Source organism: Ovis canadensis, chromosome 2 (assembly GCF_042477335.2).
Source record: "Ovis canadensis isolate MfBH-ARS-UI-01 breed Bighorn chromosome 2, ARS-UI_OviCan_v2, whole genome shotgun sequence".
NCBI classification, from domain to species: Eukaryota; Metazoa; Chordata; class Mammalia; order Artiodactyla; family Bovidae; genus Ovis; species Ovis canadensis.
Window position 1 is genome coordinate 35,099,952 of NC_091246.1, and position 20,696 is coordinate 35,120,647.

The window sequence follows — 20,696 nt, forward strand, 5'->3', positions numbered from 1 at the left end:
AGTACTTTTCTCTTAAGAGGTAAATATTATATGTTCCTTCCATAATGGCCATTCCTTTTTAAGTTTAAATTTCAAAACACACAAGGAATCTAAACGATTTTCATTTGTTATGTATATTATGAACATACTGCATCGTGTAAACATAAATAAATGGATATTATTTATCTCAAGGGAGAATTATCTTTTTGGATTATTCAACACAATCTGTTCACCTATATTCTTCCCCACTCTATTTTTAAAAGATTTGCAAATCTTTTACGTCTATCAGTTGCTTTGTGATCAGTTTTGCAAACAACTATTAAAACGTCTAAGATGACTGATAATGTCAATTATTATGAATACAAATGAAGCACCATGAAACATTACAGGATCAGCCCAATGTACCCTGATTGTAAAGGTGCAAAAGTATGTGCAACAGGTGCTTCATTAAACTGGACTTGACACACTGTTCATACCCCTGAAAAATGTGCAGCCTCCACCATCCATACTACAAGAAGGATAAATCACATCTGAAATTTCACACCAGAATCGCTTTTTAAGTGAAATGCCATAAATGCAGTCACAGGGAAAACTGCATTTGATCCACAGGGATATCCATTATTAGCTATTATAAGACAGAAAAGGCACAAATCTTCCTCATTAGACCCATGTGTTCACTGGAGATCGAATTTCCCTAATATGATTCTTCTTTCCTGGATTTACCCTTGTTGTTGAGCTGATTTGTTCTGCATCTCTCTTTATCTGCTTACATTCACCCTCCATCTCTTCCCTGTCTCTCCTTCCTGCTGGATACATAATAATCCTGCCTCATCAAAGCTCTTCCTTTCTTCCTTTCCAAAGATGCTGTCTTTATGATGAATTGATTTCTTACTGTGCAGGAACCAGCATAGTGCTATTTAATTCCATAAAGGTTATTTATTTAAACAAACATATTAACCTGATGACTTTATGAAAATCATGTCTAGAAATTTACACACTGACAGCCCAAAGAACAACTTTATAAATATTCTCATTTGGAATTCTAAAAGATAGATTTGTAGGAGAAGGGGATACACACACACACACACACACACACACACACACACACACACACACACATATATATCCTTGCGTCTGTGGATAATAGGGAAATCTAGGACACTGTGCTGCTGTTGCTGCTGCTGCTGCTGCTGCTAAGTTGCTTCATTCATGTCCTGTATGACCCCATAGACGGCAGCCCACCAGGCTCCCCCGTCCCTGGGATTCTCCAGGCAAGAACACTGGAGAGGGTTGCCATCTCCTTCTCCAATGCATGAAAGTGAAAAGTGAAACTGAAGTTGCTCAGTCATGTCCGACTCTTAGCGACCTCATGGACTGCAGCCCACCAGGCTTCTCCATCCATGGGATTTTACAGGCAAGAGTACTGGAGTGGGGAGCCATTGCCTTCTCCGAAACACTGTGCTAGGGAAAAGCAATAAACAAGATCCACATGGTCCCTGCCTCCCTGATGGCTCAGACAGAAAAGAATCTACCTGCGATTCAGGAGACCCAGGTTTGATTTTTGGGTCGAGAAGATCCCCTGGAGAAGGGAATGGCTACCCACTCCAGTATTCTTGCCTGAAGAATCCCATGGAGAGAGGAGCCTGGCGGGCTATAGTCCATGGGGTCCCAAAGAGTTGGACTGAGTGACTAAACCTACTTCATACTAGAAGAGGGCATGCAGACTGGCACATAGGCCTGCATTTACATATTAAGTGACCTATGATGGGGTTGGGAAACACTGGGTGGGGCTGTAAAAGCACATGGTAGAGACGTGTAGCCCAGAGGAAGAGAGGCAGAGGAAGGTAGTCAGAGGCAGGAGCCACAAGAATGGTATTCCTGGCAGAGAGGACAGCCAGTGTGAAGCCTTGGAGGCGAGTGAGACTATAACTCCATAGGGCAATATAAAACTTGGAGAGACTGCATCATCTTATTAAAGAAAGGGAGAGGGAAAAAATGAGGCTGGAGAAATGGGCTTGAATTAGAGAGTGCAGGGCTTTTATGACTTATTAAGAAATTGTGAGATTTTAATATACAAATATAAATGCTGTCTTAATTTAAAACATCAGTATTGTGTGGTGGGGAGCTAGGAAAGCAGTTCCTAAAATGCATATGGAAAAATTAGCATGTAAGAATAATCCTGAAAATTCTGAAAGGAATTTATGAGTAAGACTAATACAAGTAGAAAATACATAAATATATATGTGAAACTTCAGAAGATAAAAAGTTTAGTGCTAGTATGTAAACAGACAAACTGATTAACAGAAGAGGATAGATCCCAAAATAAGCCAAAACACAAAGATGATCTTTATACTTAACCATATTAGAATTCATTTAAAATTTAAATATTTAATTTAAAATTGTTATTTTAAATTAGTGAAGGAAAAGTTGAATAATATAATCAATGGTGTCAGGAGACCTGATAGACTGATTAGCTATCTTGAAACAGTTGTTTTTACTACCTCACCTTTTATATTTTAAAAATCCAGATAGAGCAATACAAAAGCATGAAATAGTAGAGGTAAAAGAAGAAAATATAGGAGACTTATTTTATACTTTTATGGAAGGAAAGACTCTTTTTAGCCTCATTTACAATACAGAAGTCATAAGGAAATAATAAATTTTACTACAAAAACATTTAAGTCTGTGTAACCAAAAACTATGATCAACATCAGAAGACAAGCAAAACATTAGACAAAGCATAAATTTTCTTATTGCTAAACAGATTTTACGAATCAATTTTTTGAAAAGGTCACCAATCCAATAGAAAAAGAAAATCCCTAAGGGATATACAGTTCACAGAAAAAGAAGTACAAATGGCTTGTTGTGTGTTAGTGGCTCAGGTTTGCCTGGACTTTTTGCGACCCCATGGAGTCTAGCCCACCAGGCTCCTCTGTCCATGGGATTCTCCAGGCAAGGATACTGGAGTGGTTTGCCATTTCCTTCTCCAGGGGATCTTCCCGACCCAGGGATCGAACCCTGGTCTCCTGCACTGCAGGCAGATTCTTTACCAACTGAGCTACTTACATTTACATAAAAAGATGTTTAACAAATCATAATTAAAGAATTGTGAAATAAAGCAATAATGCTACACTATTTCCCAGGAACGTGATTGACAAAGGTCAAAAGTTTTGATAACAAACAGTATCAGCTTGGCTGTAGAAAAACAGGTGCTTCCAGTTTGGGTGGCAGAATAAAACGATGTGATCTTTTTGCAAGACAACTTGGCAATATCTATCAAATCATAAATGTCATGCAATTGCCCCTGTAATTCAAATTCTAGAAACTTTTCCTATAGATAAAATTATGCAAGTGTGCAAGAACTTGAACACAGGGTGTCCAAGTAAAAATTAGTCAAATGAAATCTATTCCTTCAATGAGAACTATGTGACTGTGAAAAAATAAGGTTGCAGTACATATGCTGATGCATACATGAGTGCTAAGTTCCTTCAGCCATATCCAACTATTTGGGGCTTTACAGACAGTACCTCACCAGGTTCATCTGTCCATAGGATTCTCCTGACTCAGGGATGGAACCCACATCTCCTGTGGCTTCTGCATTGCAGGAGGTTTCTTGAGTCACCAGGGAAGTCCCACATATGTTGATACAGAAACATTTTTAAGATACACTGTTAAGTAAAGAAATACTTAACAGTAAAAAAAAAATGTAGACAGTTATATACCTATATATATGTATACATAAACATACATATATGTGTATATATATACCCACGTATGTGAGTAGACTCACATGCTTGAGTAGACTCTTCCTAAAAGCAAGCATACAAACTAAAATCTAAGTTTCTACTGGAGAGAGAGGCAGAGGGATTGGCCAGTTGGAACCCATGATGGGAGGGAGAATAACTTTTCGTGATACACATCTTTATACTGTTTATATCTCTTAAAACATTCAAATATTAATTTTTAAAAACTATTATGAATAAAAGTCCATATAATAATGTTAATCCATTTCAAAGAAAAAAATGTGCAAAATCACTTTAAAGACTCAGAAGCGTTCCCAGGCTTGAGCAAGTCTTGGCCAAAGGCACTAACCTTTCTAAAGAAAGAATGTGTCAATCAGAATTGGTGCTGGGCAGTGAATAAAGGAGAGAGAAAGGAGTGTCCATCCAGGGGACACAGGTCTGGGCCAAAGTACTTCAAGTTCTGCATTCCCCTTTGTAAAGGCTCTCCCATTATGGAGATGGATGCCTCAGGCAAGCTTAACTTAATGCCATTTAACATTTTAAATGCAGAATTAAGTGCCCTTGCTCTAATTCCAAGATCACCAAGCATGCTTCCAGTTAATAATTTGTTCTCCTTTATAGATCTGCTGGTGTAGAAAGCAACTGTTATGCTGACTGTGTGTCTGAATCTATGTGACAGTTATATATGCTTTACTGTATAGCAATATAGTCATAATCTGGTTTTGTTTTAACCTATAAAACCACAACTTTGGGCTTTATTTTAAGAGACATGGGGAGCCATGGGGTGATTAGAAGCAATGACCTAAGGTCAGCATTTTAGAAAGTCCACTCCAACATAGTGTGGTATATGGACACAAAGAGGGTGAGACTGCAGACCAGAACACCACATAGGAAGCTGCTGCATTTTCTGCAAAAAATGATGATGGTTTTGAATTAAATTTTTGGTTGTGTAAGTATTTGTTTGATGTTTCTTTCTCCTCCCAGACTGCAAGCTTGGAAAGGAAAAGAAACCAGGTCAATCTTGCTTACAACCATATCCCAAGTACTTAGCATGACACAGAGCAGATCCCAATTAGTATCTGTTGGAAGCAAGAATAAATGAATGAGGGAATCTGGACAGTAGAGATAAAAAGAATTAGACAAATATAAAAAATATTTAGAGAAGTGACTTGGCAAGACAATAACTGAATGAATACAGGGGTTAAGGAGTGGGAGGAGCCAAGGTTTTGCCATGCAAAACAAAACATTTTGACCAAGTGGGCAGTGGCGCCATTCATTAAGGTAGGGAACACTGGAAATGGGTTTGGGGTGACCATGATGATTTAATTTGGAAATGTCAAGCGTGATGCACTATGACATATCCAAGAAGGATGTTCAGTAGACAGATGACCCAAAGGTCATCACTATAGTTGATGGGGACAATTATTAGGACATCAGGAGAATGCAGAAGGCAACAGAAGTCATAAGTGAGGCTGACATAGCTCAGGAAGAGAAGCAGCCCTAGGACAAAGGCTGAAGGGATGTCGACTTTTAGGAGAAAAGCAGAGGAAAGGAAGCCTTTAAGTAAGAAGACTGTCCCCAGCCAGATGGTTAGGGAGAAAATGAGAACACTTCATTGACACCGAGGCCAAAGAAAAAGAATGCTTCAGAAGGGATGAGAAATGAGGCCAAGTTCTGCTAAGAAGCAAATAAGAGAAGGGCAGAGAAATTTGCCTTAGATTAGTTCTGTGAAGGTCTTTGGGATGCAGTGGAGAGCAAGTTTGATGAAGCAGTAGATTGAGACTGGATTCAGAGGGGAGGAAATAGACAGAATGCAGACCAGTCTTCTAAGATCGGCAGTCAAAGGAAGAGAGAAAAGGGCCAAGACTAAAGGGACCTGGAAGGATTAGAAGGGGACAGAGCCAAAGGAAAACTTTGCTAAGATGGAAGGGACCCAGTCCTGCTTAAATTCTGACACTGACAAGAGGAAGAGATTGAAAATTCAGACGAGAGAGGGCAAGTCATCAACAGAGAAAAAGTTAAAGGGGATGGGATCTGTCATAGAGGGGGAGTGATTAGTTTTAGCCAAAGACACTCCTGCCCTTCCCGTGTACTGGAAGGGAAAGGCTGGTTTCAGATACAGGCAGTTTGTTCATATGGAATATAAGTGGATAAAGCCACAAAAATATCACAGTATTGACAGAGAAAAAAAATAACCAAACTCAGCTGGCCTGCTGTCATCATAGAATGCAGGCATGCGGATTGCTCACATCCAGTCTACATGTCCATGCCTCCCACTATTAACAATAAAAAGTATGCACATTTGAGAGGAAACACCCTTTTTAATTGGTCCCATGTCTGGCTCAAGCTGAAAACAATCACTACGTAAATGTGAGTTTTAGCCTCATGTGCACTGACTGTCCTTATCACATTATATTAAAATTAGATCTCTCTCTCTCTCCCATGTGTATAAGCTACTCAGAAGCTTCTTGCCTCAGTAAAGTACCTAATTGGTCCGTAGCATCACCAGTGTCCTCAATAAACACTAGTTGAACTGAACTAATGTGTGCATGAAGTTTGACTTAGATGACAGGCAGCCCACGTGACGATCAGGAAACATGCGGTAAACTATTCCAGCCAGGAGGAAAATGAAACTTGGTGGAGGCAGAAAGATGAAAGTTGATTTCAGGCAAGCTTCTGCTTAGTGGGTCATGGAAAGTGAAGACCGGCAAAAAGGCAAGCCAACTAGAGATCCTTCTGGAGTAGCGACCACAGAAATGGACCAAGAGTGGCCTGAAAAGGTCAGAACACACACACATGGTAGCAGGTATTCCGATCAGATGTAAACGGGTGGATTAGCTGATGCAATTGCCTAAACGTGCAGGTAGACAGTGCATGTTAAAAAAAAAAAGCTAACCTCTGGGTGGGGGGATAGTTGTTTCAATGGGTGGGAAACCTTGGGAGCACTGCCACGCAGGCTGGCAGGGAGAAGGTAACCTGCAAAGCCATCTAACCTGAACCAAAGCAGTGAACCTAGAGAAACTCACAGATAGGACTCTGTTGCTTAAGATACCTAGAGACCTGGAGCAAGCTCTGGGTTAGGCCTGGGGGAGGAGGCAAGGGTGAATTCCAGAACAGAAAAGAAAAGACTGGCGCCTGTGGCTGCCTGACTCAGAATCACAGAACTCTTTAGAGATTAGCATCCAACTAATCCCAACCTTCAGTTTCAGGATAATATGTACAGCATGGTGGCTGATGAGATTAAATGGTTTATCCAGGATCCCGAGTTCTGAAACTGTGAGAGTGTGAACTTGAAACCAAACTCCATCTCCTCATCCAGTTACCCAGAGTCCTTGACACTGCTGCCTCTCTGAGCGAGTTGACCTTGGCAGGCCAGTTTCAGTTGGAACCATGGTGGCTGACCCACGGGTTCTGCAACACAAGACTTCTTCACTGTCCATGGAAGGGGCTTTGCAGCGAACCACCTGCCTGAGTGTGTGTGTACCTGTATGTTGAGGGCAGTGTGGAAGGGAATAAAAATCATGACCAAGAACAGAAGAAGGAAACTGAAGGGTCACAAAGGGAAAAGGCCAAACCCAGGAGGGCAAGGGCAATACGGGGGTGTGCATGTGCTGAGTTGCTTCAGTCGTGTCTGACTCTTTGTCAGGGGATCTTCCCGACCCAGGGATTGAACCCACGTCTCCTGCATCGGCAGGTGGCTCTTTACCACTCACTTAGCAAAGGGGCTGTGAAGTAAGGCCAAAAGCAGACCAAAAAGGGTGTGTGGTTTGTGTTGGCTGGGTTTTTTCTCTGGCTTGCCAGAGAACTCAGCGGCCATCATGTCAAGCTCCCTGCCCATCTCAGTTCCCAGGCCTGCACACACATTCTAAGACAAGTGTGCCAAGGCCGAAGAAGGGAAAGCAAACTGTCCCCACTGTGAGCCATAGTCAGAGGATTCAAGCCCAGGCCCCTCTGCCACTTTGCAGCAGGGGACTCCAGGGCACATGAAATAAAAGCAACTTTTATGGCAAAGATTAGAGTTCACAAGAGCCCACCTTCTTAAATGGCACAATATTTCAGAGGTCGAAAATCAAAATTCTAATGTCTCTTGGTTTAAATAACACTACTGTAGAACTGTTTGAAAATACCTCACCAGTAATATTTTTTGTTTCTGTTGAGAACTGTTCAAAGAGGACAGACATGTGAGTTTCTGAGTAGCTGGGTCAGATAACCCAGCTCAGAGTCGCTGCCCTGAAGCTCAGATTTCACCTAGAGAAGAACTTCTCTTGGGTTCTCGTTGAGAGAAATCCAGAAAGAGTAAAACAAAATTAAAAGTCTGAGTGGGGATATAATGTACAGCATGGTGGCCACAGTCAATACTGTAATATATTTTTGGAAAGTTGCTAAGATAGTAGATTTAAAATTCCCATCACAAGAAAAAAAAATGTGCTAACTATGTGTGGTGATTGGACTTCCGAGGTGGTGCGGTGGTAAAGAATCTGTCTGCCAATGTGGGAGATGCAAGAGACTCAAGTTAGACTCCTGGGTCGGAAAGATCCCTTGGAGTAGGAAATAGCAACCCCCTTCAATATTCCTACCTGAAAAATTCCATGGACAGAGGAGCCTGGCAGGCTATATAGTCCATGGGCTCACAAAGAGCAGAATATGAGAGACTTGCACACACACATACACACACACACACACACACACACACACACACATGCAGTGATAGATATTAACTAGATTTATTAAGGAAATCATTTTGTAATATATACAGATATTGAAAATCATGTTGTAGGCTTGAAACTAATATAACATTGTGTGTCAATTAAATCCCCAAAAATGCCTAGATGGTTTAAAGAAGTAAATCTTCAATTGTTAGAAAAACCTTTACAAGTCAAGATTCTTAAGTCTGAAAGGACCACACCTAGTAGAGTTTTATGCCTATATTTATATATTCATAGACACATTGTACACACAAGTAGAATTCTAGGGTGTGTGTGTCTGATCTGTTCAGGAAATTATTGGAATATGAAGATTATAGGAAAGAGTGGGCAATAATAATAGGTCACTTTTTGCAATAAAAGAGGGATTCTAAATAATGTATAGTTATCAAAATTTTATTCTATACTAGAAGATACTATATTCTCCAGGGCACATAAATCATTTACCTCTTAAGAGTACAACAGATTACAAAGGAGATGATAGTAGAAGAGAAAGATACAAGATGAAGCCTCAATTCACCTCCTTCCCACTACTGTGCTGTTTAACTTGTGAACATTTATTTGAATAACTACACTTCTCCTAAAATTGCCTGTACTCTCAAGGCCAAATCTGAACAGGTGGGTCTAAGCAGACAAAGCCCTAAGCAAGACTCTGCATAAACCTCTATCCTGAATTACGTTCAGCTTGACCAGAGAACTCCAGGCAAGCCAATCAACCTGACAGTCCCTCTGAGGCTGTCAGAACCTTCCCACCTACTTCAGAGCGAGGTTTTAAACCTAAATAAGCAGATGTCTGTAAAGTGCTCTCCAGCAACCTTGGGGAGAAGCCCTGCGTGAAACCAGAGGTATGTCTCAGAAGCGCGCTTGTACTGGAAAAGGCTTAGCACAGGCCGTGTACAACGTACAAAATCGTAGCAGAATGAATTCTGAATGGGAGTCAACAACTCTTAAGCTTGCTCACTGGCTCTGCTATCCCTCTTGGGGCCATGAGAAGCCAGAAGCAAAGAGAAGGCTGGAAAGAATAGTACTCTCTGGCCACAGGGCTTTCATGGGAGCCAAGACAGATTTTGTATATAAGGTTGTGGGTTCCTCCATCTACATAACCACCCCTGACTGTGGCAAAGACTCTGGGGCAGCGGCCTCCATTATGCTCTGTCTGTTCTGACCTCGCTCCAATCCTAATCTGCCTGGATGGTCCAGCTGGTGCAAGATCAGCATCTCTCATGGCAGCCAACTCATGAAGGCCTTTCTCTGCAGCCTGGCTTTTGCGAAAGTGTTAGAGAAGAGGAAGAGTTAAAATTAAAACAAACAACCACACTCACAGTAAAGCAAACAAAAAAATTTATTTGTTCTCATGCAAAGATCAGGCTATTGCTTTGTGATCAGTGGTTCATGAACTTTTAACTGCTCTGTCTCCAGTAGACACGGGTTCCCATAGACTTAGCCAGACTAAACTTGTCTTCACATCCCTGATGCTTCTAAAATGGTGGGCTGGAGTCAGGCTCAGTCCAAGGAAACAGAACAGAGGGGAGGCCCCCTAGAGGGAAGGTTTTGGCACTACCTTTGGATGCTAGCAGGAAGTTTCTAAGCCTCATGATGTCTTTAATGTGCCACTGCCAGAAAAGCAACTCTCTTCTCTGCCCCTCATTTACGCAAGGGGGGTTAAAGCAGAGCATTTCTAAGGCCCCCTTCTCCTTCCTTGATCTTGACTTTAAGTGACCCTGTGAACTTGGACTCATCAGCCCAGCACTAACATGCCACCAGTCTTCTTAGTATCTCACATTTAAAAAGACATGGATGTACTCTGTAATGAACTATACGGGAAAAGAAACTAAAAAAAATATGGGAATATATATGCATAGATCAGTTCAGTTCAGTCACTCAGTCGTGTCTGACTCTTTGCGACACCATGAACTGCAGCATGCCAGGACTCCCTGTCTATCACCAATTCCCGGAGTTTACCCAAACTCATGTCCATCGAGTCAGTGATGCCATCCAATCATCTCATCCTCTGTTGTCCTCTTCTCCTCTTGCCTTCAATCTGTCCCGGCATCAAGGTCTTTTCTAATGAGTCAGTTCATCACATCAGGTGCCCAAAGTATTGGAGTTTCAGCTTCAGCATCAGTCCTTCCAGTGAATATTCAGGACTGATTTCTTTTAGGATGACTGGTTGGATCTCCCTGCAGTCCAAGGGACTCTCAAGAGTCTTCTCCAACGCCACAATTCAAAAGCATCAATTCTTTCGTGCTCAGCTTTCCTTATAGTCCAACTCTCACATCCATACATGACTAATGGAAAAACCATAGCTTTGACTAGATGGACCTTTGTTGGCAAAGTAATATCTCTGCTTTTTAATATGCTAAGTTGGCCATAACTTTTCTTCCAAGGAGCAAGCGTCTTTTAATTTCATGGCTGCAATCACCATCTGCAGTGATTTTGGAGCCCAAAAAAATAGTCTGTCACTGTTTCCACTGTTTCCCCATCTATTTGTCACACATACATTTATATATATATATATATTATATATGTATATTATATATATATATATATATAAAGATTCACTTTGCTGTACACCTGAAACTTACACAGCATTGTAAATCAACTATATTTCAATAAAAAATTAATTTTTAATGATTTTTAAAAGACATGGATGGCTTGGAGAATTCAGAGCAGATGCTGAAAACATGCACACAGGACATGATGACATGGAAGGTCCTCAGATACTCTCATTGCCGGGCTCTAAGCACCACTCCTTACTTCAGAGCTGATGTATAAACTGAACTTTCTCCACAACTGAAGCTTTGTGGAGCTTCAGAATCAGAGTACGGGGTCCAAAGCCCTCGGTTTACTTCTGACAAGCTCAGACCCAGAAACATTAAGGAGCTGCTTCTAGATCACGTAATTCCAGCTTTCTGTAACATGGTGGAGTGGGGAGTTATTTTTCTCCTCAGGTTTATAACAACCACAAGCATTCATTCACTCCTTCACCTCTGAGATCCATATTTACCACTTCACAGTCCTTTGGACAGCCCAGAGAGCAAAGCAAATGGTTAGAAGGCATCCTGATTATGTGGGCTCTTTTCCTCTTTTAATAGAGATCAATCAGAAATCAAATATGAAGCTAAAATTATCAGGCCACTGCAGGGCTCAGATCTGTGCCACCTGGGGGTTGGATTTATGTTTTTTAAAACTTAGAACAAATAGATTATGAAAATGATCAATCAACTATTAATAACTCATGGTTCAGATTTTTTTCTATCCCTTTCTTTCTCTTACATACACCAAATGAGGGAAAAAATTGCCCTGTCTAAATAACTGCTCCCCTAAATCACCCAACTGATTTGTAACCAGTAAGTAAAATAAAAAATTGGCACTGCTATAAGGAGCAGCAGGTTCAGTGCTACATTCTACCCTACTGCTTTGAACCTACAAGAATCTCTCTAGAGAAGCAGTAAAGTTAGTTGGATGGATAATGTCAGGGTATAATATTCAATAATGGCTTGATATTGTTTATTTTGATAACAGGCAGGATGAACAATGAGTTAAAACTGGAGGCACCTGCTTGGTATCAAAGATTTTTAAAAAAGAAGAAGAAGAAACAAAAAGTCAAAAAACAAAAATTAAATTCCTTTTCCCCAGCTAAAGAAAAAGTCTAGGTTTTATACCCCTACAACCTAGAGATAGTCAAAGCAATCATGCAGAATGTTCTTGGGGAGAAAGAGACCTCAACTCTCAGCTGTTCAGCCAACTTTTTGACTTAGAAAATGTCTGAAATAACACAAACAGAGGTTTATGGGATTGAAACAGTGAAAGATCTTAAACAAAACTAAACACAGAGCTGGGTAGCTATGACCACATCATCTTAATTTCCCAATACTTGCTTGTAATAATATATAACCCAGGCTCTTCGCTCAACTCTAGTGCTCTGAATTCCCATAAGGAAATATCACTTTCGGAGAAGAAAAATAATCAAATACATTTTCCTGTATAGTTAATGAGAGGTGATGGAGAGGGAGAGGTGGAAGAAAGTAGGGTCAGAAGGTCACAGGGCTTTTCAATTGTTTTATCCAATGTAATAAAAACTTCCTCAGCATAGAGATAGAAGGTATGAAATTGAGATTTCAAATGGCTGTGCTGAGCTGAATTGTGTGAATAGCTTCATTAGGGAGAAGGAGTGTTTTTAACTTGTTTGCAAGTTGTATTGAATAATGAATGCTGTAAATAAGACGGCCTAATTTATTAACAAGTCCAATCTGGCTTATGCAACCACAATCAAAACTTAGGCTGTAGTTCTTAAATGCATGTAAAGCACAATTCAAGGTTCTAGAACTCCCAATGGAGGGACTGAGAAGTAAATATCGGAGTGATAAAATCTGATCCCTTTGAATCCTTTTAAATGCCAGAATATTTTAGTACAATTAACTGCAGCAGTGGAAAAGCTTACAAGGTGAGAGAGCCAAAATTAATGTATTAATGGCATAACATTACAATTTCTTAACCAAGCCAACAATGAATTACACACAGAGGCTTGAGCAGCAAAAGCTACAAATCCTATTTACGTTGTACTAAGAGGAAAAATATTAGATTGGTCTCCAAATATCAATCCCAAATCAGCGAATGTCACCAAAGAAATTTAGAAATAAAAAGTCACTGCTGGTCTTCATAAAATATGGGCAATATAAAAATGCATGCCCTTTCACAGCCATGTAAATACACTTAACACTTCTGAACAGCACATTAAAAATGGTTAACGTGGTAGGTAGATTTTATGTCATGTGTTTCTGACCATGATTTTTAAAACTTCATGACCTATTTTATGTTTGAACCATATCTCTTACCACTGGGTGAGACAGAATGTGTCTTTTGCGAAGCATTTTGACACATTCTGAAACTTAAATGGCTGATTACATAACTCCAACAACAGACTTTACTCTTGCGTCCTGTTTATATGTGACAATAGTATTGTTTGTAAATTTAACGTACCACTGCTTTGGGATAATCATCTCCAAATAACAGAAGCTGGCACATTTTAGCAATGTGACGTTAGGCAGGTGTGAAGTGTAACTATAGATGGACATAGACCTAGACATAGGTCACATCAGTGGGTAAAGAATATGAGACAGATACTGTGAAGGGAAGATTTTTAATAAAACAGGTTCAAACAAGGACTCTGAAAATGAAATGTCAGCATGGCTTAAAACATACGTGTAGAATCAAAAAATAAAATCCTCTCCCTTAATTAGTCTATAGGTATATATTTTTAAATTTTCTACCATGGCTTCTCTCTGAACCTTAAAAGGCACAGTGACTGTGACTTTTCCCCGGTGTATTTAGCCGCTCAGTCATGGCCAACTCTTTGCAACCCCATGGACTATAGCCCACCAGGCTCTTCTGTCCATGTGGATTCTCAGGCAATTTCCCCAACATATAGATGTTAAGAGATTTATTATTTTTAAATGATATAGTAAACTGTTTCAGCAAGTTCTAATCACACTTTATTTAGCTACATTAGTCCTACTTTTAAAAAACAGAAACATATCATTTCAGCTAAACTTCATTAAACTAGAACTTTAAAACAGGTTATTTTAGGAATACCATTGGGTCTAATAACAAAGTAAAAAAAAAAAAGTGTAATTTGGTTCCAACTGTAGCTGGTATCCACTGGCCAAGAATTGAAAAGCTGTTCAAGCAAATATTAATATGTAAGAAAGAGAGCACAGATGGTGTCATATAAGGATGAGAGTGAAACAAGCCCAACCACTGATGTCATTTTGATATCAAAGCAAAAGAATTCAAAATAATTATATGAAGTGCTTTCCAAACAAGGATCTCAATACATTTTACAGATAAAGACACTGGGGCATAAACTGACAAGGCTCAAATAAAGCTGAGGGAATGAGCAGAGAAAAGTACTTTTTCTCAGAGCTCACCTCTATCAGCTTGACTCCTGTTTCTAAACTAATTCCCCATTCCTATACACTGAGCGTACACACCTCTCCATCCCCTGAATCTCAATGGATTTTCAAATCAGAAGAAGAAAATGAGTAGAAATTAGGAATTATGATTACTATTATTAGATGAATAACTGTGACAAATGCTTTAGTAAATGTAAAAAAAAAAAATGTAAGCCTGAAAATAGGAACCGGCCATCAGATAAAAGGAAATAACAACAATTGTGAGAACTGATATAGGAAAACTCTACGCAAATCTGTTATTAATAATTTCATATCTATCAGGCAGCTAAGACCACTCAGGCGTAAAATAATATTTTTTAAAGAGAGTTTTCCTCCAATTATGGCCTTAAAAATACTAAACTGAAAAAAATAATAATTAGCCCTATGTTTCCTCCTTCATTATCTATCTAGCACCTAATACAGAATTTTAAAACAATCACAAAGAAAACACCACCTAACTGTTTTCAGGCATTCCTCATGGTCTCAAAATAGTCTGAAGGGCTCTGAATTCCATATGGCTTCCTCCATCTGACTACTGACACCCTATCTCATGAAAAAGACACAAATCCTGACAAAAGGCCACCGACACTCTGACCAGGCTGGCGAGCCTCTACCAGCCCAAGCCAGGGTCGGCGCGGTCGGGACCCTACCCACCCTTCCTGTCCAGCTCTGCCTGCTGCTCTCCTTGCCAAAAGGATTGCGATCTGAGCATCCTGGATCCAGCCTGACAGCTGGCTGCTCCCGGCACATCTCAGCACTGCTGGGCCGGCACGTTTTCCTCTGTTCTGTTGTCATTTCCTTCTGCCTGAGCCCTCTAACAAGAGCATCACCAACAGGACAAACAGCAGAGGCTGGGAAGGTCTCTTACTTACATTAAAAAACAGGTTGTCTCGGTCAACAACGTTGGCATAGCCAGGGTGTGTGTTATCCGAGGCGGGGGTGGGGGCGGGGGGCGGGCACGGTGTTGAGGGGGGAGATGCATGCGCACTCGCCAACCGGAAGGCCACAGCCCAAGCCTTACTTTCAACGCTGTCTCTCCTGGTGTCAACAGTCTCAAGTAAACCGGGAGAAACTTTGCCTTACAATCCTTTTTATGGATGAATAAAATATCATGTTAATGAAACATATAAAAGGGCAAAGTTGCTGGCTGGGGGAATCTCTAATAGAAGGAACAAGGGAATGCTAGAGAAAGGACTGGTGAGCCCCTAGTTGGTAACAGATTGTCACAACGCATCAGACGAGGCCAGAAATACACAATTCTGCTTCTCCAATGGACCAGGACAAGTTCAAGCACTTCCAGGGACATAGGGGTCCCAGGGTGAAGACAGTATTCATCAGAGTATTCCATGCTGCTTTATCATCCAACCTCCTCCTGGGGAACTATTCAATGGGCAATTACGATTTATAATCCAAATGATCTCAAAATTCTATCTCTGGGAAGTCAAGTCCAAATTAAATCAGACCAGGCTTTTAGGCTTCCAAGGATCACATTTTCTCTTTTGAGCCCAGTGCATTTCAACACTCGGAACTTCTCCTCTTACAGATTATTTTCAAGGCTATCTCTGGATGCAATCTCCTATGCAAAATCTGATGTATAAAATGAAAAAGGAAACTGGTAAACTCCAGCTCTCAGAGAAAGAAGCTAAGGGGGAGACACTCTAACTTCCTTCAGCAGATTTTTCCAAAGTTACTTATTTTAACCTCCTTTCTCATAAATATTACTGGAACTGCTCCTAACCCAATATACACAGAGAACCTTATGAAACAAAAATGTCCAAAACTTAAGTTATTGCATATGGAAAGACTAAAGCACACCCAGCAGGGCTTTGGAATATAAAGTGTATAAGAATACCATATAATAGACATCTATTATTTAGAACATTTTAAATTATCACACTTCTCCCAGTGTTAACAGCACCAAGGCAGTGAAACAGGTAACTGACACACGGCCCAGCCCTGCACCTCTCTTCTCTGACTTCTCCCCAGACTTGAGACAACACTCATGCCCAGGAGGGACCCGCCTGACCAGCCTAGCCCTAGAGTCAAGGAAAGGATGAAGAAGGAAGAGGACCAGGAACTCACATTTCGGTGATGTTCTCAGGATCAGCACTGGTAGACTCCAGCCTCGGAAACGCCACGATGCCAGGAGAAGGATCGCCGCACCAGATCCGAGAGGCGCTGCACTTGCAGGATGTGGGACAGGCAAGAGCGGCCCTCCAGAAGCCCACAATCAGCCAGCAGAAGCCCCAGAGCCGCGCCATGGCGGGTCCATGCCACCTGGTCCAGGACGACATTCCTAGCCACCAGTACCAGCCCGAGTCAGCCTGAGTGCGTGTCGCTGAGCTGTCCCGGCCGGTCTCCCCTGCCCGCGCCGAGTGGCCTTTGCCGCGCTCACCACTCTTTCCTCTCGGTGCTGGTCTCAGGCGCGCAGAGCCGAGAGTGTCAGGGGCTGAGCGTGTCCTGTCGGGCGGCACCGTTCACAGTGGCAGGGGCATCTCTGGCCTTCTCACAGGGGGCGCTACCGCCTCTCGGAGCTCCGCTGCGGCCGCCGCTGCATGGCCCAGCGAGCCGAGCACCGGCCCGCGGCGCTCCCGGGATGCTCTGGGGCTCAGGCTTCTGGCTAGACGCGCGCTGCGATCCGGGACGCACCTCGGGGCTGAGGACAAACAGATACGCGTAAGGCTGAGCTCAAGACCCTATACGCCACTAATTGGGGTACTCTCCCTCCGCGCTCGCGTCACCCCCACCGCGAGCCCAGCTGGGATACTGGGGATAGATGAGTGCCCAGCTCCGGCCGGCCCCAGAAATAAACTTGCCCCTCGATGGCACTGACGCCGCGGGGCACCACTGTGCCCACTCTCTCCCGGTGCCTAAGGCTGAAGGAGGGGAAAATAGGGCAAGGGACAGGATCCCATGGCACCGGCCAGGGGTAGGACTCTTTAAAGGGAGGCGCGGAGATTGCCGAGAACGCTGGTTCCGCGACGGGGCCCCCGAATGATGCTGCAGAATCCGCCACGGCCCCTGGGCGCAGGGGCCGCGGGCAGGTGGCGCGGCGCGTCCCACCTGGGAAGCCGACGCGGCCACCCCAGAGGGGACAATGAGGGCCGAGACGACGGAGGTCACTGTCCGCGCTGCTCACCCCGGCTCCGGCGCCTACCGCCAGCCGGCGGCGCCTGGGTCCAGGCTCCTCCTGCCGCTGGGCACGGAGCTCGGAGAGCTCGAGCGAAGCAGCGAGAGAGGCTCCTGCTCCAACCTAATTCCGGGAGCCGCCGCCGCCGCCGCCGCCGCCGCCGCAGCCGCCGCCGCCGCCGCCGCCGCCGCCTCCTCTGCTACTGCTGGCGAAGTGACGTGAGGGCTGACGCAGAGCAGGGGCAGAAACTCCAGAAAATTAGTCTGAAATCCAAAAACACACACGCTCATACACACACAAACCCATAACACCCTCCAGACAAAAGCAACAGGGAGGGGAGGGGAATCTGGGGGCGAGCGGGGAGGAGGGAGGCATCGGTGCCACTGGCCAGAAGCAGACAGCAGCAGCATGTGGGAGTTCACACACGCGCACACCCGCACACAGCCTGGCCGTGTAGACGCGCGCGCCTGTGTGTGCGTGTGTGTGCGTGCATTTAGACCCAGGTACCTCTAAGCTGAACCATTCCCCGGCTCTGACACCTCCCAGTCCCTAATTCACACCCAGGTCTCTTCTAAAATCGCAGTAGAGGCCGTCTCCTCTTTTGAAATGGAAACCGGGCTCGGTTCAGCTCTGAAAAATGCGCTGATTCTTATTATAGGAATCCTCCCTCCCTTTTCCCTCCCCGCTGCATTCTCCTTTCCCATCCTGCCTAAAAGGGAGGACGAGCTATCCTAAAAATAAATAAATATTGTAAACACAGAAACGTGTCTAGCATTGGTAACCAAGGATAACCGCCCCTATTCCGGGTCATCCATTTGGGGATCGGTGTTTTCGGAGGGTCCTCCTGTTGGTGCTTTGGCAGAGGGAGGGCAGTCTCCAAATGCAACTCCAGCTCTCTAAGCGAGTCTTTTTCCCTGTCGTTTTCTGGCATCACACGCCCGGGAAACAGAGACATGTGAGGGGAAGGGAGAGCGCCTGACGCGTATTGGGTTCCCTAAATGCGCGGTAGCAACCCTGGCCTGTCCGATGTGTGGCGCCGCGTCATTTTATCTCATCCTTCATCCTGGGAGGATGCAGCCATTCCCTGATCTTAGCTTCACTCCCCGCTATGCCCACCCTCACGAGGGGCACCCAGAGCCCTCGCTCCCCTGCCGTACCTTGAGCGTTTTCGTGTGTGCGTGGGTGAGAGCGAACGCGTGCCTTGCGCCCGCGCTGCCCGGAGCACGACACACATCCAGCTACTGAGAAGCCCGGCGCGGGCAGAGCCCGGGGGTCTCACTAGGGACAAACGAGGTGATCCGGGAGGGTCGAGTGACAAACTCTAACTGCACTGAGGGCGCAGTTAAATGATGGCTGCGGGGCATTCGAAAGCCTTGTCTGAGAATCCGTCTTCCCATTTGCGGCTCGGAGAGTCTTTTTCCGCAGTCATTTAAAAGAGAACTGGGAAAATGCACCGCAGTGCCTGACACTTCCGAGGGCTCTGGTGCCCCCGCGCGGGGAGAGAGCGCCCGGCACGCTTGGGAGCACCAACCCACGGCCGCGGCGGCGCCAGGCACTGCGCTGGGGGCGCTCTCTGGCTCCAGACGCGCAACCCGCGGCGCCCGACGCGTGCGCACCCATGCCCGACCCGTGAGCGGCTCACCAGCCCTCGCCAGCTTCCTCCCAGGAAAAAGGCTGACAAACCTCCCCGCGAAAAAGGGCGACGGGGATGGGATCTCCTTCAAAAGATAAGTATGTCTGCAAATCTATCCGAAAATGCTGAGGATGGGTAGGATCGAGAACCCTGAACGTCAAGGTGAATGCTGAGATCTCGGCTATGCCTTAAATAATACAAGGGAACTGAAAGCATTTAGTGGGGCTTTCGTACAGACCCTGGGCTCTGAGTGTAAGTGGGAATCCTCGGGCAACATCCAAATGATCTCTTTGCAGGCCTTTGCAAGGCCAGTAGGCCTTTCCCTCACCGCCATCACTTGGCTGTGACACGCCTTGGGTGCTGAACTGGCCAGGCTGAAGTTCATTTCACTGCTCAGCCCCTGCTGGGTGAAGATGTGCCAAAGTAGAGAAGCCAAGGGCAAAAATGTTTTGGTCCAGGTCATACAAAAACATTCCTCCTCGTGTCTTGCCAGTGTCCTTAACGGAGCTGCCTCTGCGGAACACCTGGGGCAGGGTGTGTACAGAAATACTCACATCTCTCTCTCACACCTCCACTAGATTCCCATTTTTCCCAGAAAAGGTCCATTTGCACCCTACTGGCAGTAAAGTGTCAAGGCAACATCCAAAGGACCACCAGTTTTAGAGTGGTTTGCAGACCAGAAGATTCGAATTATGTTGCAATATTTTTAGAGTTTGTATTGTAAGAGATATGTAATACTAGTGTATTTAGAGTCTAAATATGCCCCTACTGAATCTCTCTTAAAATTAAAACTTGCAGCCCCACTTCTAATCAGCTTTCTGTTCCTCCTATAGTTCTTACCCTCTTTTAATAGGTAATTTACTTATTATATCATTTATAATTTACATTCATATTATTTCTCTGTCAGTAGACTATGAACTCCATGAAAGCAAGGATCTTTATTTTTTCATTAATATATCTCAAGGATGTAGTCAGTATTAAAATATATGTGTGTGTGGTGTTTAATGAAATAAACTGAAGCTGAGTTTTCTCAAACAGGACAGCTACATTTTCTTAACCTCTAACCCTGCAAGTCTGTCTGAATAATTTTCCCTAGACACCTTCCTTTCCATCTCCACAGTCTTTCTGTGCTGTGAAAACTCACATCAATTCTTGGAGCCTGACTTTCTGTCTTCTCTAGTCACAGCTAGGGACAGCCTCCGTCTGTTTCACACTGGTGCTTCAACATGTTCATGTACAGTGCCTTAAACACACTGAACAATCAATAACTGTTTCTTAACTGGTAAAAGTACCAATCTGCCTCAATTTAAGACCTACAAGATATCAGGGTTTTTCAGACCATGGCTGTATAAGTGATAATGAACAGTTTTCAGGTAAATTAGGGATAATTTCCCCCAAATCATATAAACTCTTCAAGGTAGAGATGGAGACTAAGCATTGCAGACTCTTGTCCATATTGGACCATGGTGTTCCTAGAACAGTGTTTCACAGACCATTTTCACCATGTGCTGTGTGCTAAGTTGCTTCAGTTGTGTCCGACTCTGCATGACCCTA

At 43.6% G+C, this 20,696-nt stretch overlaps 1 protein-coding gene across 14 annotated transcripts in view; it reads right to left on the reverse strand.

Annotated features, from left to right (window-relative positions):
- The window catches only part of NTRK2 (neurotrophic receptor tyrosine kinase 2), a 396,774-nt gene extending 377,808 nt beyond the window's left edge, over positions 1 to 18,966 (reverse strand). For 2 of the 14 annotated variants that reach the window (XM_069575812.1, XM_069575826.1), the window contains exons 1-4: positions 18,017 to 18,135; positions 17,519 to 17,772; positions 16,775 to 17,035; positions 16,462 to 16,656 (exon numbers count right to left, since the gene is read on the reverse strand). In XM_069575812.1, coding sequence (XP_069431913.1) covers positions 16,462 to 16,640 — 179 coding nt within the window. In that variant the 5' untranslated portion in view covers positions 16,641 to 16,656; positions 16,775 to 17,035; positions 17,519 to 17,772; positions 18,017 to 18,135. Of the gene's footprint in view, positions 1 to 16,461; positions 17,036 to 17,442; positions 17,950 to 18,016; positions 18,212 to 18,666 lie in introns of those variants that run through there. The other 12 variants (XM_069575811.1, XM_069575813.1, XM_069575815.1 and 9 more) reach the window with 11 other exon arrangements.
- Between the last annotated feature and the right edge of the window lie 1,730 nt (positions 18,967 to 20,696).